A 19,554-nucleotide genomic window follows, 5' to 3' on the forward strand; every position below is an offset into this window, starting at 1 on the left:
CTCTTTTGTTGTTGTGCACAACCAGAGACTTTTACTTTGTAGAGATTAGCCCCCAGCAGAAAAGCATGGAACAACAACACGGCTCTGCACAAGGAAGGTAAAGATGGCGGCTTTCTCCTGCAGCAGTATGGCGCTCAAATATAGCAAAGAAAAGTGGATAACGTCAACATTGCACAACTTGTATGCTATTTGCATATTAACCTGGTTGATTTGCATATTTATATTTCTTTGTCTTTTGGTTTCTGTTTACCAGAGCAAAGCTAAGATATTGATGTTGCTGTGATTGCACTGCAGCAAATTACTGTGTATTGAAATCAAATAATTACAGAAAGGATATTTGAGTTCTGAATTCTTACTTTATTCTCAGAATTTCTGATTTTAAACTAAAAATTCTGACTTTAAACTCAAAATTCTGACTTTAAACTCAAAATTCTTACTCTATTCTCAGAACTTCTGACTTTAAACTCAGAATTCTGACTTTATTCTCAGAATTCTGACTTTATTCTCAGAATTCTGACTTTAAACTCAGAATTCTGACTATAAACTCAGAATTCTGACTTTATTCTCAGAATTCTGACTTTAAACTCAGAATTTCTGACTTTAAACTCTGAATGTCTGACTTTATTCTCAGAATTTCTGACTTTAAACTCAGAATTTTGATTTTAAACTCAGAATTTCTGACTTTATTCTCAAAATTCTGACTCAGAATTTAAATATGTGTTTGCCTGTGTGGTCCTTATCCTCTTCCATAAATAAACTTTTTTTTGACAAAGCAACACATTTTCATCATCACTATGCTGTAATATGTTCATTTGAATGAATGTACTGTAGATGAATTTCCATTGAAATGTGGTGCTACTGCACTAGATAAACTAAATAATTAACAAATTTGAGAGGGCATTCGTGTGTGTGTGTGTTACTGTCAGTGGTAAGTGTTGTTGACTCTACACTGAAACGCTCTCTGGTTGTGTGTCAGCCAGCACAGGACGTGACGTCAGAGAGTGAGCGGATGATCAGGAGCTTCACATAGAAGAGAGGCAGCAACAAACAGGGAGACTATCGCTATCAAACCCCGGACCTCAGCTCCCTAAATCTGTATTCATCCTTGGCCGTTTCAAGTTCCCCCGCATCGAAACCAGCGAGAGCAGAAAGTACGCACTTGAGGCTTTCTAACGAGCACATTATTACACCTGTGTGAGGTTTATATCGTTTAAAAACAAGTGGCGAAAGATTCCTGGAGCGGACGCGACCCAGAGAGGACACAGAAGACAGTTCGTCGCTTGAGGACAGCGCTCAGTGTTCGATGTTTTTCGTGTTTAAACCTTTAAACACTCTTGAACTTTTACACTGAACATTTTTTTAAAACATTTTGGAGCTAGCGAGTGCGCTTGCTAGCCAACCACAGCTGGTCAGAAATGGAGTTAAGAGTGGGAAACCGATACAGACTGGGCAGGAAGATTGGAAGTGGATCATTTGGAGACATCTACTTGGGTGAGTTGTGTATTCAAGGAAATCTGATATTGTGTTTCTATTAGTGTTCTATTTATACGAGTGTCAGTCCTTTCCTGGCTTTCTAAAAAGAGCTGCTGCTGCTGCTGCTCGATCAGCTGTTCGCTGTTTGGTGTCCAGCAGCTAAACTAGCAACTAGCAGCTAGCCTGTTTAAGCTAAGCAGCTAGTTAGCAGTAACAATTCTGTGTTTTATTTTGTGTAATTACTATTAAATGCGTATTTGTTTAAAGTGCAGGAGACATGATTGTCCAAATGAACCGTGCTGAAGAGCCTGACAGCTGCTGAGTAACTCAAACCCTTTCTCGTAGCCTTTTTACCAGCTAATATTTGACTTTCATCTCCGCCTTTATTTATCAGGAGGCAGCAGCAGCAACAACAGCAGCAGCAACCCGGGGACAGAATGACTGACAACGGGATTTAGTGTTTATTGCCTCAAGTGTTAAATGACACTAATGTCGAACAGTCAGCTCTAAATACAACAGTTGTAGTTCCCATCGTGTTTGTAGTTAGAGGAACATCAGTGGTTCAAAAACACTACATTTCCTTGTGAGGTTTCGTGCTAATGACGCGGGTTTATTAAGTGACATGTTGTTAAAGGTGTGCGAATGCCTGCTGTGTTGACCTGAACACAGACCTGTTCATTGTTGAAGTGGCATGGATTTGCCCAACCCCCCATCGTTTTTACTAAAATTGCAGCTGCAGGTGTTCATCCAATATGTTATTTCTTTTATTAAAGTCACGAATTCGGTTGAGGTAAAGTGTGCTATTATTCATTGCCTTGTGTTCTATACCATTTTTAAAAAAAAAGAGAAAATGATAATGATTCATATATTTCCCATTGTTGTATGTTTTAAATCTATAACACAGTAAATATTTTACTGGGAGTTGACTTATATTGCAAGTCAATTTGCAATATATGTATTTAGGTATTTGTGCTAATGAGGGACATTATGCCAACACTACATTAATAGGAAAACACGCATAAATTAATCTCATTCTCAATTACTCTGAGCTCACACATCAAATACAGTCCATGTCCCTGTGGAGTTCTATTAAACCTGCTGGTCTCCGAGGTTAATGTGCAAGTTCCCACAGACATTTGCTTAATCTACAGTGTGACAAAGACTGACCCTTTTCATTTAACAGTTTTATCTCAGTTAATTGGTTATGCTGTCTTTCATCGCAAGTGAATTTTTAAACTTTGAGATGTATATAGTTGGTGACAACACATTTACTGAGCTCTTTTCATGTAAGGTGTTAAGGTACATGTATGTTAAGAACATAGCTAATGAGAATTATTATCCACTGCATGAATCAATCAGTGAGATGTTTTCCTGACTCAGTTGCATCCTGTATAATGGCCACATTGGAGGTCCACAGCTCTTGGCAACAGTGACTAAGAACAGCTGATCACATTTCTGAGCTTAAGCCTTGGTCATCTGAACAACAATAGAGGAGACATTGTTAATTCATGAGATGCTGTTGGAGGACTGATCACTTCATCACTGGCCTCTAATTAACTTGTAGAGAACAATACTCTTCTCAGGCTGTTGGGACTCAAACACATTATAAATGTGGTGTATTGTATGCTGAGCTGTGTCAGAATGTATAATGAAAACGATTACCGAAAGATAAAGTGATCCAGAATAATTGCATTTAATGCAAGATGTACTGTATTAAGAGATCTTTCCTCATGGTGAATGTTCTGTTTAGCAAAGCAATCTAAAGCACCCAATATTTATATGATGGTGCGGATATGAGGTTGATCACCACCACAAGAAACCCTGACATGTAAGCAATGAAGACATTTACAAGTTACTGGGGTAAGCGGATTGAGTTTTATAACATTCAAGTCGTACTGGAGACAAGTAAAATCTTGGATAAGTCGGGAGGATTGAAGTTTATGTCATGTTGTGGATAAGTGTGAAACATTGACATTAAAGAGCTGAACACACAGAGCGCTGCCACTATTTAATCCGATGATTGACTACTAAGCTATCTTGAAACTAAGTAAAAGCCACCTTGTTTGTTTTGTTTGCTGCTATGGCAGGATACTCAATATTTTAGGTTTGTTGACTAAGATAGATGTTTGAGAGTGTCATCATTTGGAGGTTTCTGACATTATTGTGTGTGCTAGTCTAGAAAATGATCTTTAATTACAATAGTTGTTACACAGCAGTTTATACAGAAAGGTCTTGTTTTACCTTCGGTTGTAGATTAAGCTGTCAGTCTGTTCAGTGATTTGGTCAGACTTCAGTTCCCTGAAACACGAGAGGAAGTGTTTAAAATACTTTTGGTCAGTTAACAAGTTTGGTTCCTGATGTCGTCTGATCAAGACCAGACTTTGAACATGCAGTATATTTTGCTCTAAACAGAGCTAGGGTTACACTGTGATAGTGAGTTCTGTGTTGTAAATCAGATAGATAAAAGTCATTTAGAAGTAGATACTGTAACTAGATCATTTCCTTGACTAAGCCCTGCACCATAGCTCCTGCCACAGTGCGTAAGAGCTTACCTGTGTCTATGTAAGCAGTTTTGCATAGTATTATGTTGTTCTGATCCCTTTAAACACCACTGCTGGAGAGGGAAAGTTGATTAATGCATGGCTTGTATCCTGTCTTTCTTCCTCATGACGACAGCTGCTTGCCGCTTTCATAATCTCTTTTTGTTTTTGTCTTTACTCTGAGTCCTTTCCCCTCTGATCAGTCAGGGAACAATGTTACGTAACACTGTTAACAAGCCAGAGGGTTTTTTTTTTTTTGTTTGTTTTTTAAATTGAAGTGCCTGACCCACCCTGTCGCACAGGGCTCTGAAGTCTGATTACAGTGCTGTTGGTGTACTGTGTTCTATGCATTTAATGTACACAGGATATTTAAATCAAGGACTGTCTCAAATAAGACAGAGCTAATAAAATGTTAAGAGAAAATGAAAGTTTGACCGATATCATTTACAATTCTGTTTCACCCCTAATCCTTGGATTAATACTCCCACACTGCATGTGAGCACAGCATGTTTTAATAATGCTGACAGTGTGTGTGTGTGTGTGTGTGTGTGTGTGTGTGTGTGTGTGTGTGTGTGTGTGTGTGTGTGTGTGTGTGTGTGTGTGTGTGTGTGTGTGTGTGTGTGTGTGTGTGTGTGTGTGTGTGTGTGTGTGTGGTGGGTTCAGCTTATATTAGTATGTGAGGCTGTCTGTTACTGGCAGCAGGAGGAGATGAGGTCAGTCCTTGGACTGAATCCTCTGTGCTCTGTCCATCTGCTGTCACTGGGTCCACTAGAACTGGTAGAATAGCTAATAATCTATCTGGGGTTTTGACACAACTGTCATGACTAACTAACACCCAAGTGTTCGTAAGCGGTTTTGTCAAGTGAGTGAGTCATGATGTGCCTCCACAAGGTTTTTGTCTGTTGCTTCATCTGGTCGGAGTTGGTGGCTCGATGTTGAAACTAAGCCACCTAAATCAAGATGTCGGTGCTTGTCAATGTTAGAACTTCCTCAACTGGGTTGTTCGCCGGACTTGTGTAATTCAAATTCATATCACTGAGTTGTCTGTTGAAAGAGTCGGCGTGTTTCCCTGCACAGTCGAGTGGAACTACACTTGTAACGTAATTATGCTGTTGAACAGATTTTCTACTAGTGGGGTATTATTGAATGAATTGAGTCCACCTCTGCTCTACTAGTGGGGTTGAAATGCTCTCTTTCAGCATGTTAGTATTGGCTTCCTGGTTTAGCATACATCTAGCCATGCAGGGTCTCCCTACGATCTGTTCACTGAAAAATATCCAATTTTTATAAGATATGATTTTGTTGCTGTTATCTTATTTTTATGTGTATTAGCTTATTTGTTAAATTGTGGGTATTTGCTGGGGACTGTGGCATATGTGCAGGGCATCCAGGCCAGCTCCAGTCAGACTCTCTGACTGAAGGTGTAAATGTAGTAGTAGCTCGACTCCCAATCGCATCATCTGGGTTTGTTAGTCTGACTTGGAGAAATTGGATTTAATTTGGACAGAGTGGCTCTGTGTGTCTCACCTGTGAAATTTGTTGGCTAACCAAGTTTTAAAATACTTGCAGGATAAAATGCAAATGTTTCCAACATATATTACTGTGAATGCTTTCGGTCACACAACAAGCAACTTATTTGTTATGTGTCATTTACAGTTGAATAGGAAGATACAGTATCATTGATTTCATACCTTTCTTGATGAGATGTTGGGTTAATGAATTATCAAAAAAGGGGGAAATGCCCACACCAGTTTAGTAAAGAGCATGGTGACGTCATTAAAAACTGCACCATATTTTATAAAAAAGCTATAAAGTGAAAAAAAAAAGAATTATGAAACTTTGAAAGGACAAAATAGACGATGGCAGGCTACCACAGCCTAATTAAGGAAAGAGAAATGCAGCCTACAGCTTTTTCTTTTGATTAGTTAACCAAAGGTAACAAAAACAACATATAATGTTCACAGATGAACTCATTCAATCTGCTTCCATTAGAGCTGTGAGAATGTAAACATGTATGTATGGTGTTTCAGGACATTTTGTACTAGGACGTAATCTGGTTGTATTCCTTCAGCTGTGTCTCAAATCAGGCTCCACCTCCCTCACAGGGTACAGTGAAGTAAAGACTGACTGCATCAAAGTGTCAGGACTAAACTCGCCTCAGCTATAATAAGTAGGGCTATATTCCTTCAAAACGACTTTCTTGTGATACTCTTTGAAGTTATTTTGTCAGTTGCTTCTTCCTCGCGTGTCCTTAATATCAGTCAGATGACTGTAATTGCACTGTGGCTGTGTAAACACTGAAGGCTCAGGTGAATAAACAGTCATAACGTGGCTCAGTGTTTGCCACAGGTTTACATCAAAATTGAAAGAACCTTTTAGCACCTACAACACAGAGACTGAACATCTAATCGTAACATGTATGATATTTGATGAATCCTAATACTCGTAGTGTGGACTGTATCTAAGCAAACTGCTGTGCATGCTAAAAGGGATTGGTCCACTTCTATTCGTAAAGCTAACAGTGAAGTTTTTTTTTAGGGCTGTTCCAATAGCAACACGCTTAAAACCTGCTCAGACTAATACTGGTTGTGACTCAGTTCTCAAACTGATGACACATTTATTCCACTTGTGGAGCTTCTTGGTTTCCTGGTTTGATCGTGTGAAAAGGTCGGGGTGTTCTCATCTCGGTCAGCTGAGGTTTGTTCCCTGAAAGTTTGGTCCTACAGTTCAGTTCCGACACCAAACTTTGCATTTGCAAGCTCACACCTCTCCCAGCCTGCTGCTGCTGTTGTATTTGGAAAGGGAATAATTGTTAGCATTCTGTTCTGTGCTTGGTCTAACTTGCCTCACGTCTGTCTTATCAGGTAGCCTGCTTCTGTCATGTGACACTTAAGAATGTCTTAGTTAGTTAGAGCTGTGTCATTTCAGTGTGTATTATCATATCAAAGTTGAGTGAAGAGGGCCTTCAGTGTGATGTTGGCTGGTTGGCAATGAATTAAATTGCTTGTAGTACAGTGTATGCGTAGTTCAGAGTTGGCACTTTCTAGTTGTGCCTTTGTGAACCTGTGCAGGGATGTGTCTGAACATGTCGAGCCAGCAGCACCAGCCAGGACGAAAACACAAATCTACACACTGTAACACACAGCATGTGCATAAAGTTCAGGGCTACATTCTCTTGATAACAAACACCTGTCGTGACAAATCCCCATCCTTTGTTGCAAGACAGTTGACAACAACATGAAATATTAGTCTTTGCAGACTTAAAGTGGTAATCGACTGTGTTTTTCACACTTGTAACTAAAACCACTTGTTATTTTTGTGGTGTTATTAAGTGGCATACTTGTATACACTGCCCGGCCAAAAAAAGCAACACTCTAATATTTGCCTTGGTGCTTACTGTACAAGCCTGTGGGGGCAGTGTTATATTTTGAGGTTGCTTCAGTCGGTCAATTCCAGGTTCAGCAAAGTTAAGTGCCGAAAAATAAGGTCAGCGGACTACCTAAATATCCTGAATGACCAGTTTTATTCAGGGAAAGTCAAAGGTGACAGTGTCAGGAGTTCTTTTAGCACATGGATTGTCCACCACACAGTCAAGACACAAAATCACAGACAATTGAACACAGCTATCCAACATTATTAATACAACATCTTGGCAAAGAATTGAACACAACTGTGGATTTAAATAAATTATGGGACATTACATAAGCTTATTGAAATGATGCCACAGCAAATACGTGCTGTAATCAAGGTAAAGGCTGCCCAACGCAATATGAAAGTGTGTGTGTGACTTGGCAGTGTATATTTAAACACTTGATTTGTGTTAGTGTGTGGTGCTTTGTTTGTTTGTTATATGACTGTTCAAACTGTAGTCCAAACTGACTTTTTTTATTAGATTAGTTAAATCAGTTGATTCAAACTCATTATTCCTTTACTTATTTTGTTATTGGTATAAAATTAATTGTATGTTGACATCCACGTGTCTATCACAGAGTGTCTTTCTTGTGTGGTGTATTTTGAAAGAAAACAAAAAAAAGGTGACTTGGCAGTACAATGGACGACAAGCAAACTTGACGTCAGTTGTGTGTCAGTGGTTCACCTCTGTGCTGTTGTCACAAAGCTAAATTACGCGTTCTTTGTTGTACGATGGCACTGATAATAAAAAATCTATTCAGCATCCCGAGAAAGATTGCAATAAAGATGCTGGGTCATGATTGTGTGTTTTTTAAAAAGATTGTGATCCTTCTTCAGGTTGTGGTGGACTTGACTGCTATTACCTCTTACATTATCGTCTCAGTAACAAGTAATGCATTTATTTCAAAACGCCCTAGTGTGAGTCTTGGAGATGAACACAGTTATTAAAACTGTGGTGTGTAGATTTCAAATTAAAATAAATGACAGTTGCATTCAAATCATTGTCAAATGAGCTCACACGTGGCTAATTAAACCTCTCAGTATAGCAGTGTGAATTCTGCTGTTGAGAAACACTGGTGGTTCAGTGTTTGGTGGCATTAAAGCCTCTTGTCTCCATCCACCCCTGCTCTGCTGCTGTATACACAAATGCTCCCTCAATTTACAGATGAAGGAGGCAGCACACAAGTAAAGTTGCATTATTTCTGTTCATGAAGACTCAATGGAGTTTTTTGAGTCAGTCATTGACTATTATCTTACTTAAATTGTATGTTTAATCTCAAAGCTTAGTGTGGACTGACTTAAACCTGATAATTGCTGTTCTGAAACACCGCTATTGTGGGAACATCTTACTGTGATTTAATGCAAATGTGAGCTTTGGGAGAATCCTCCTCCTGCCCCTACAACACAAGATCTTAAGTAAATAAAAATGTAAACCTTAAATGACTCTATACATCTTGTAGCACTCAGACCAAGACTCAAGGCAAAGCTCCACCATGTGACCATAATGTGTCTTTTTAATGTCACGTTCATTCATCTGCATTTTATTATCAAAGGGATAATGGATTCTTCATCCCCATCCCTCCTACAAACAGAACAATCTAAAGTCAGTCCAAAATCAAAGCCATGATAGATTACAGAATGTATTCTCTCTCCAGAAAGCTAAGGCTTCCACCCCATAACATTCAACCTTGAGATGAAGTCAGTGAGTTTTTGTTACATGCAGTAAAAATGTGTTTTATACATATTTTATAGTTCTGGAGCATGGAACAATGACATCACTGTTAACAAAAATCCCAATAAAGGCTCTGGCGTGCCATTTCTGCTGGAGCGCTTAAAGGGTTAGAGTTTGAGGGCAGATGTTGAAACAGTGAGTCGTGTCCCTGAATTGTCTGCCCCACCCCAGTGAGTGCAGCTCAGCCCGCCACGATGACCTCATACCGAGAAATCAATGATGCTCCGTCAGTGCTGCTGCTGCGAACCTGCACAACTCAACAACTGCTCGTATGAGTGTGTGCTTGTGTGCATGTGCTTGAAAACAGGATTACATAAGCTGGTGTTCAGTTGCTCTGTTTTTGTGGAGGGAACTGAACCCCATGACCATATTTAGGACGGAACCAGCTGAAGCACAGATTTGCTAGATCACACAGAGCCACCAGCACAGACTGGTCTCATTACCCCCCAAATCCACCTCTCTGTTGCAGCGAGATGAAAATGTAATGATAGCTGTGCGGAATTTGGGCTGTACTTGCAAGTTGATACATGTAAGAAGAGCAGGGTACGTGCAGTGCACACTGTTGATATTCTCCACCTTCCATTTTGGCTCCCCTATATTTTCTTGGGAACCCAATTCCACTGAAATCATCACCCGAGTGATTTGTGTTTTGTAGCTTCAGCATTTTTACAAACTGTTGACTCAGAACATTTTTATTTGTCAAGAAATTAAGAAGATACTGTGCAGCCAGTGTTACGGTTGGGTTATTTTGTTGGGATATCCAACATTTGGATATCTCTTTAGACTTTACTGTGGGGAGTTCAAACTCAATCATTAAAAACCCATTAGATGTATACTCTAGAAGTGCACCTGACTGTCTTAAGTATGAATGGCTTTTTCCAGGAGAGGGCGCTGTGTCCTCTTGGCCAATCAGGCAATGATGTTGCAAATGGAGAAAAAAGCTAAGCAAAGCATCTGTTAGCTTAGCTGTTAGCTTAGCTGTTAGCTCAGCCAGAGCGAGGCATCACAGACGGGCAGCCAGCAGCAAGGTCATTAATCAATAATGTTGCATTTGTGTGTGCATACATGGGGAATATCCGCAATATCACATCCAATTGATACAGTTGATGAGTTAATGCTGTTGTAAACATTTTGAGGGTCATGTTACCGTGCTGTGTGTTTAGCTTTCAGCTAACATCTGTCTGTCTTATCTCTCTTTCTAGGCACTGATATCTCAGTTGGAGAGGAGGTCGCCATCAAACTGGAATGTGTGAAGACCAAACACCCACAGCTCCACATAGAGAGCAAAATCTACAAGATGATGCAGGGTGGAGGTACGGTATACTGTAATTGATCATATACATACACACACACACACACCTTGCCATGTTGATTTCTGTTATAGATAGAATTGATATTCTATTCTATCTATAACATTGTTATGTTCAGGTTTTTCCTACCCTCCAAAAAACATCTTCATTTTGACTGTGCTTGGTTGATGAGCAGAATTTGATGTTGATGAGCAGAATTTGTCTTCTGTGTCTGTCTATCATTCACATGAGTTTGTGCCAGGTCTTTATCATCCAGTCACAAAAATTAGTTTTTAAACAAATTATTCCTCCAGATCAGGAACGATCTTTATCCATACTGCCTATAATGAAAACACATATTACATAAGTATTCACGTACACTGAGCATGTTCAAGCCTGTTAAAATTGTCACATTGCCTCCAAGCGGTTGTAGAATTTCAGAGTGAAGAATTTGAAATGATTAAGCTGCTGCCAACAAAGGTGTTTTATTATTAATACAATTAAGAAATGTTTTAAATCAACAATGCAGCAGAAGCTTGACTTAAAAATACAAAACTTCACAAATATCATCAGGACTGCAACCCATTATTATTTTAATGAATTCAATTGTTGATTATTTCCTGATTAATCATTTAGTTGTGAAAAATGTTGAAAAATTATGTAAAATGTCTTGTTTTATCCACAAACCAGAATTTTAATTCTATCCTTTGTCAGCTTCTTAAATGTGAATATTTTCTAAGTGTTTTTTTGTTTTGTTTTTCTTAAAGAAAACACTCACATTTTCATTGACTGTCAAAATAGTTGGAGATGAATTTAGTAATAGATTAATTATTGATTAACCAAAGTTGTTGCAGCCCTAAATCAAATCACAATATCTATCAGAGAAAGTACAAATGCATAATATCCCTAAATTGTTTAGCCCAAGTAATCACTCTGTTCAGGACACGAGCTTGGAGAGAGGTGGCAGTTGAGGCAGATGATGGAGAAGTTTATTTCCCGTGTACCTTAGTTAAGCTTTCCTGGGTCAAACACTAGCGACTTTGGCTACAAAGTTAGCAATGACAGACACTGCGTCAGGCGTCAGCCTCACTCACAGTCACAAATACATTTGGATACACTGTTGCATATCTGCACGAGTGTAAATTGGAAAGTAATGGATTGACATTGATGCTGGAGCACGCGCTGAGAGTTTGGCCTACATTCTGTGTCCCATGACAGTCCTTTGACACGCTTATTGTTGTTGTTGTGTGCATACTGGCTCCTCCACATATCTTCAGATCCTTGTTGTTTTAACATTTGACTCATTCAAGAGGGAGGAGCAGAGAAAGGTCTGTCCACAAATTGTCACACAACGTGAAACCGTCTACTTGGTTGAGTGTGCTATTGAAGAGGTGCTTTGTCTTTGTAAGGACATCTGCACACACACACACACACACTTACACCTACCTGTATTTTTGTCCCAGTGTAGCAGGGCCTATTGGGGCGTGGGGGTCGACCCAGACAGATGGATGTATTTGAGTTTGTATGCATATAAATAGCTGGTAAAGTGTGAGGTGCTGTGGCTGTCTGCCTGTAGAAGGACATGTGGCCATGTGGCCTCCTCCTCTTGGCCAACGTCAGCTAATTACCAGCTACTACTGAACCAGCTGACCTCGACCTCAGTGCTTGTCCTGTGGCATGGCATGAACAACGATTTTTAATAAATTATTCTGACGGGAATTGTGGTTGTCATATGATTCACGATATCAGAGGGAATTGTCATTTTTACATCATTATTCTCATTTTCATTTGAAAAACTTATTTAAAATGATTACTTGTGATATTTGTGCAGATCTGTTAGAAACAAATATGTTCCCTTCAGTGTGTAGAATAAGATGTGTGTAGATCCAGACTGTAATTCATCTAAAATTATATTTTGCTTAAGTTAAGTTAATTGTTAAATAACAATTTATTGTTGTTAATTGATCAAGCGGTTTCAATGTTTACCATCAGAACTAATAAAGTGTCACTTCCCTAATCTTCTCATCACAATGAGTTTTCTGTCACAGCTTTGTCAGAAACATGGCTCTTGTCATGTTGTTTTTTCCCTGGTGCTTTTGAAATTATATTAATACATTTGATTCAAAAATGTATATTATAATCAAAATAACGTGTTTTGTGGTGTTTGTGTTCCAATAGGCACTAAAATGAATATTCATTTGCACAAAATGGACATTGGACATACCCACTTAAACTTAATTAGTTCCCAACCCATCAGTTCATCTCATGTGTCAGAGCATTGTGGGTAGACATAGTTGTAGTCTGTGAGGAGTCACTGTAGTCAGCCGGTGAATCACACTGAGAAGAAATGTGTTGTTCCTGTAAACAGAGTCCTGCTGTTTTTACCGTAAACATTATGACTCATTAGTGTAACAACTGCTCTAAAAACGGCGTCTTACATGGTTTATGTACACAAACGTCTGGGATATAAAGACACGTACTGTATTTTCATATATAACAATAAATAACAATTTACTAGAAAAAGTCAATTGTTATTTAGATAAACGAATGATCTCAGATGTTTAAAAATGTCACAGTACAAAATAAACATTTCCTCTATTTTCTTCTGTCTTCCAGTGGGTATTCCAACAATAAAGTGGTGTGGAGCTGAGGGTGACTATAACGTGATGGTGATGGAGCTGCTGGGGCCCAGTCTGGAGGATCTGTTCAACTTCTGCTCACGGAAGTTCAGCCTCAAAACAGTCCTGCTGCTCGCTGACCAGATGGTGAGAGTCAGAGAGGGAGGAGAGGGATGTGAAGGCCGTAAACATGACCGTCTTCACTTTACATCCACTTATTTTCATGTCCTTGAACATGATGCATGATGGGACACAGTTTTATAACCTGGGAGTCACAGCATCAGCAACTCTCTGATATACTGAAATCAAACTTCTCAGTTTAAAGAATTTGGAGCATCACAAAACTGTGGAGTGAGACTCAAACCTCTTTAGCAAAACTTAACAAATCCCATCTTTCTGAACTAAAAGGTCCAGTGTGTGGAGGGTTTATCTGCACACATAGAATATACTACACATGTGTACTTTCATGCAAAGGCTGCCGTCCTACAGCAGCCCCAAATTGACAAAACAGCCAGAGCGTGAATTTCCTGTTTTGAAACAGAAGCTTACTGTGCAAACGAAGAATCACCCCATGCATGTTTAGAAGAGGGAGGAGTGAGTGTAGGAGTTGCACTCTCTTACACTCTGGACCAGTAACGTTTAACTTCATGCTAAGTTAAAATCACAGCTGTAGCTTTACTGCACAGAGTGTGCAAGACACGGAATAAGATTCTGATAATGATCTTTATTTGTGTTTAATGAAATGACTGTATAGTTTTAGTGTTTCTCATGTAAAGCCCTGAGTTCACTCTGTCATCTCTCCCTCTCCCTTCTAGATCAGCCGCATTGAATACATCCACTCCAAGAACTTCATCCACAGAGACGTGAAGCCCGACAACTTCCTCATGGGTCTGGGTAAGAAAGGCAACCTGGTTTACATCATCGACTTTGGCCTGGCCAAGAAGTACCGCGACGCCCGCACACACCAGCACATCCCGTACCGCGAGAACAAGAACCTGACCGGCACGGCCCGCTACGCCTCCATAAACACACACCTGGGCATTGGTGAGACAGTCGTGAGTAGGATAAATCACTGGGGTCACATGACACCATGACGTGACGCCGTCTCTCTTAATCTGTCTACAGAACAGTCCAGACGGGACGACTTGGAGTCGCTGGGTTACGTCCTCATGTACTTCAACCTGGGCTCTCTGCCCTGGCAAGGCCTCAAAGCAGCCACCAAGAGGCAGAAGTACGAACGCATCAGCGAGAAGAAAATGTCCACGCCCATCGAGGTCCTCTGCAAAGGCTACCCATGTACGGACTCTTTTTATTTGAATCTCTGCCGTCACTGCTCTGTCGTTCTCGTGCTCATTGTCGTCCTCTTCCTCTCCACAGCCGAGTTTGCCACCTACTTGAACTTCTGTCGTTCTCTGCGCTTCGACGACAAACCCGACTACTCGTATCTCCGCCAGCTCTTCAGGAACCTCTTCCACAGACAGGGCTTCTCCTACGACTACGTCTTTGACTGGAACATGCTCAAGTTTGTAAGTTGTGCTCCCGACTTTGAGCATGTTGTCACGCGACGTGTGTGTGTGTGTGTGTGGATGAGTTTTGCTTTTAGGTCGACACTCGGCTGGTTTTCAGACGCAGTAGAGATCATATACTCAAGTCATAAGTCAGCTGTAGACTTTGGAGTTGTCTTCCCACTGCACTTTCCTCAGTAAACTCATCAGGCGCCGCGCTCTCCCATCTGTTTCCTTGTATTTCAACGTGTTTCTGACTTTGTTTTCATACATACAACAAAACTAGTTTTTCTGGTTGAGTTTACGAGTCTCGGGTCAAATCCTGACCGAATCAGCTTGGGAATTCTGAACTCTTGAGCTCGCTCTTGTGATCACATGGGTCTGTGACAGAAACTGTATCAACATCGAAGTCTAAATGAGATGCAAGGCTATTTAAGTTTATCAATCTTAATCCGACAGAGTCTTTAGTCTTCAGACAACGTACGAGACGATTCATTGATTTACCATCACATGCATTGTTCTTGTTTTTGTAAGTGAAAATACGTTTTTTAAGGAGAGAACACTTTCCTGTTTCATGTTGTCCTGCTTAACCTCGTATGTTAGTTTGTGCCTAAGTAAGGAAAATGTCAATTATGAGCAGGGTCTGTGTCACGTCTGTGACTTGTGGTTTTTCTCTCGCCTCCTAACGTCTCTGGTGTTTGGTCAGGGAGCCAACAGAGCCGCAGAGGACGCCGAGCGGGAACGCCGAGAGCGGGAAGAGAGGATGAGGCACAGCAGGAATCCTGGAGCCAGAGGCATGGCATCAGCCTCAGGAAGAGCCAGGGCCACTCAGGAAGTCACAGCACCCTCCCCACTGAACCCCACGTCACACACAGGTCAGGACACCACTGTGTAACAGAAATCAAATGTATCTGCAGTGGAAAAACTGTGGTTTTTCAAGTCTTGTTCTGTGACCACGTCTCAAAGATCATTTACTTCACTGGTTCCAAACCTCTTGTCCTGTTGTCTGGAGAAGGTCGTCACATTGGCCAAAATAAAACGACCTAACCTTTTAAAGTGTAGCAGCCGTCACCAGTGGCATCACATTTTAACTCTTCGTGTTATTAGCTGTATTTGAAGATAAATGTCTTCACTTGTGACACACACACAAATCCTCCTCCCACCGACTGCAGTTTTCAGACCTTTCTGTTCCATTTTTGTCTTTCAGGTTTAGAGAAAGAGCGAAAAGTGAGCATGCGTCTTCATCGTGGAGCACCTGTCAACATCTCATCCTCAGACCTGACGGGGCGCCAGGACGCATCCCGCATGTCCACCTCCCAGGTAACACACACACACACACACATGAAGCTACACTGTTGTGTTAGCAGGAATTAGCTTTAAATACACATCTGCCAAAAAGAAAGAACAGCGTTTGAGGAGGAAGCACTTGACTTTTCACTTGTTTGTTCCTCTTTGTGCCACCATTTTACAATCTGACGTGAGTCTGTGACAGGAAGCGGCCACATGACGGCACTTCTGCTGAGCTTGATGAGTTTAAATGTCTCTCCTTCCTTCCGACAATTGTGGATTTTTGACAGATGAATAAAAGGAAGCTCCCAGCAGCACTTGGCTCTTAAAAAGTTTCTTTAGGTAGATGGCCAGAGGGAGTTATTCAGATTCTCATGAAATCACTTCAGATGTTCTCTCTGACTCGTCTGTGTTTTGCTATAAGGGAGGCACACAGTGTTCTTGTTGACTGACAGCTCCCCCAAGGGGTCAAAAGCAGAACAGCAACTGTACAAAAGTCTTTATGTCACGACAATTGTACAATCATCTGTTTCTGGTTGGATATTTTTTCATTTGTCTCATGAATCATTGAAGAAAATGGCTGATTAAGTGTGAGATGTGTGTGACTTTAGATTGAAACACATCCTCAATGTGATCATTTAAGTGCACAGAACACACGAGTTGTTGGGCTCATAAATAATATCTCACACAACACTCATTAAAATAAGAAGCATAAAGAAATGCTGGTGAGTTTTGGTTTGCATTGACGCGTTTGATCGTTTCCTCCTCAGGCTCTGTCCCGAGTCACGCCCAGCGGCCTCCAGTCTGCAGCTCCACGGTGAAGTCCTCAAACCCACCACTGCACCATGGAGGCCTCAACATGCAACACACACACACACACACACAGACACACACACACACACAGACACTTTCATAGACACACAGACACATATACACTGGACTCTTGAATGATGCAGAAGACTACCAACCAATGCACAAGAGTCTGGCTGAACTCTTGTTCACTCAACAGACAGTCACACCACCACCACAGGTGTGTTTGTGTGTGTGATGGAGAGAGACGGGCGGGTGGAGTCAGTCTGGTTGCCTTAACCACCTTGGCAAAGTCGCAGCCATTGTCTCCCTACTTCTTCTTCTTTTCCTCCTTCTTCTTCTTCTTCGTCTTCTTCTTCTTCTTCTTCTTCTGCTGTGGAAGTTGTGGGAACTCTCCGCTCTCCTCGCCCTCGCTGTTGCTGAAGCCATGGATCCGTTTTTATTTGGCGTCATGTTTGTTTCTGTTTTTTAATTTTGGTTTTTACTCATTTTTATTCTTCTATGATTAAACTTCCTCTCACACCCGCTCCACTCGTCAGACTTTCCGAGCTTTTGAAAAAGGAGAACGAGTCTCTTACTTAACTGAAAATTGATTGTGGGACATTTTTTAAAAAAGAAGGTGCATGATCCATCGTGGCAGTGTTAAAGCACAGTGCCTACGCTCCATTTGTCCTGAAAGACACTTTTAAATATCACAAGTCAACATTTTCCTTTACTTTTTTTTCTTCTTAAGTGTTTGAGGTTTAAATTTTAAAGGCAGTTTTTAAGATGGGGCAAAAGCTCCCGTTCATGTGCGTTTTCCCCCGGCTGACGGCAGAGTGCGGGTGCGCTTGTCGTCCTCAGGTGCGTCGTGAAGCAGGATGTTTCCTTTTATGTTCCTCAGGTCGTGACGACAGCGCGCCGCTGCTCGACAAAGCTGTGAATGGAACGGTGTCATGGATCTGTCCACGCTGAGCGGATGACATGTTGGTTTTAGTGCATAGTGACGTGGTTTTCGTGTGTGTTTGTGTGGTTCTGTCGTAGGGTTGTGCGAGCTCAGGGCGGGCGGGGTGGGGGTGAGTGTACACACACACACACACACACGTATACAAATACATATATATATATATATAGTCTTTTCCAATGTAACGATACTCGCTGCAGTTTCCAGCTTTACAAAAGTAGAACACAATAGAATCATGTGCATGATTATTTTCAGACACAGCCAAGTGTTCCTCGGAGAGTTCAGTGCTTCTCACCTCGCCCTGAACTACAGGAGCTTCAGGTTGGTCAGGTTGAGGTGACACGTCCTTGAAAACAAATACAACGGAAGGCGCCGTCTTTCACGGTTCTATGAAAAGTCGTCTTCTCGTTCTCTGGAGCTGCTTTCACTTAAAAACTTGCGTTATGGAATATGTAGCATCTCGTGTTTGTGGAGCTCAAACTGTACGAGCTTTGGTTCGCCTCGATTTTGACCGTTGTTCTTTTGATCTGTCATCGCAGACTCAAAGAGGACAATCTGAGAAAGATTCCCTCAGACTGAGCTTCAGAACATCATTGGTGAACTCTCGCGGGTACAATAACAAAAACAAGCGCCGTTCCCCTGTAACTGTGCTCTGAAAGGAAATTCCACTCTTTTCAGGTTTTATTGAGGATTTTCACAGCTGGAATAGAAAGAGCCCTAATATGAGAGCGACAGAGGACTTTAGTATTAGCTTGATGTAACCAGTAGAATTAAAGTGAAAGGGTAAGATTTGACGTCTGTTTAAAGGAGGTTCTGTGAAGAGTGTGGCCGACTGTCGTCTTAACAAAGGAGGTTCACGGCCGACTGAGTCCACGTCCCGGGACTCCTCGGTGACTTCTCGTCTGGAGGATACGTGACGTGAGCAGTCGACCAACACGACCAACCAATCCTGCAGATTATGTAGAACTTTCTTGATCTGGTAGAAATAAAGTATGGTGTGGTAAATATGGCCATTTTGTGTAGCTGAGGGGGAAATGGGTTGTAGTGCTATTTTGTACATGTATGTTCTGTTGTTGTGTATCGGATGTGCCCGCTCCGTCTGCACCTGTGCAGTTTGGGACGATGCTGATGTCGACGGTGTACGATGGGTCTGGTCGTCTGCTAATAATACTTCACTCCTGTTTCTTAAATGTACTTTCACCCGTGGGCTTGAAAAACAACAAACCAAAAAAAACAAAACAATGATCATGATTGATTGATTAACTTATTTGTCTCACTGATGATGGCTTTGTTAAATGCAAGTACACTTTTCACGGGCTCGTCGTTGACTTTGTCGGTCTGCATTACTCACTTATTCCTTCTCTCTGTCACCACCTGTGCAATTTGTTTTACCTGTGCAGCGGAGACGATGCTCCATGTCCCTCAAAGCATCGCTTCACTGTGGATCATTGGGAAATCTTTCTTTCCACTCCCACTTTATGACTTTTGCTCCTCACTTGTAATACCACTGTATTTGTGTATTTTAAGATTGTGTAAATAAATTAATAAGTACTTGTATTTGTTGTGTCTTTTCTTGAGTAGATGTGGGAAAGTCGCTCTTTTTGTTACTGTTACTCGTCGTGTTTTTTTCATTTTTTTTTCATAACAAGACGACTGCTGTATGTACGAAAGACAACAGAGATAAACTAAAGTTTTATCTTTGTGAAAACAGGTGTCAAACCTTGGGTTAACTTAAGTCTCTGGTACACTTCCACGCACAGCATGGACCCATCAACACTCAGGTTGCACGCACAGCCCAGGTTTTGGAACCACGTGCAAAGAGCGCATTGCACACCCAATGCCCTGCCCCACTTGTTGGAGTATTAAGTAGGGCTGGGCATTGGTTGTGTTTTATCTGCACAATGCTACTCTATGAAGTAGTATTGTGTATTATGGCCACCCAAAAA

The 19,554-nt window shown here is 41.1% G+C and overlaps 1 protein-coding gene across 1 annotated transcript; it reads left to right on the plus strand.

The window, feature by feature from the left end:
* The first annotated feature begins 1,000 nt into the window (after positions 1–1,000).
* csnk1da (casein kinase 1, delta a) lies at positions 1,001–19,165 on the plus strand. The gene is made up of 9 exons (XM_058652875.1): positions 1,001–1,491; positions 10,359–10,469; positions 13,062–13,210; positions 13,879–14,107; positions 14,189–14,359; positions 14,441–14,589; positions 15,275–15,443; positions 15,776–15,888; positions 16,626–19,165. The coding sequence occupies exons 1-9, from the start codon at positions 1,416–1,418 to the stop codon at positions 16,674–16,676; spliced, it is 1,218 nt and encodes a 405-aa protein (XP_058508858.1). The 5' UTR covers positions 1,001–1,415; the 3' UTR covers positions 16,677–19,165.
* Positions 19,166–19,554: the final 389 nt, after the last annotated feature.

This window comes from Solea solea, chromosome 16 (genome assembly GCF_958295425.1).
Source record: "Solea solea chromosome 16, fSolSol10.1, whole genome shotgun sequence".
NCBI classification, from domain to species: domain Eukaryota; kingdom Metazoa; phylum Chordata; class Actinopteri; order Pleuronectiformes; family Soleidae; genus Solea; species Solea solea.

Excerpts from the sequence above, each read along its gene's own strand:
- csnk1da (XM_058652875.1), top strand. The coding sequence starts at position 1,416 with ATGGAGTTAAGAGTGGGAAACCGATACAGACTGGGCAGGAAGATTGGA. Across the intron at positions 14,108-14,188 it reads AAACACACACCTGGGCATTG|AACAGTCCAGACGGGACGAC; the intron begins GTGAGACAGTCG and ends ATCTGTCTACAG. Across the intron at positions 15,889-16,625 it reads CCCGCATGTCCACCTCCCAG|GCTCTGTCCCGAGTCACGCC; the intron begins GTAACACACACA and ends TTTCCTCCTCAG.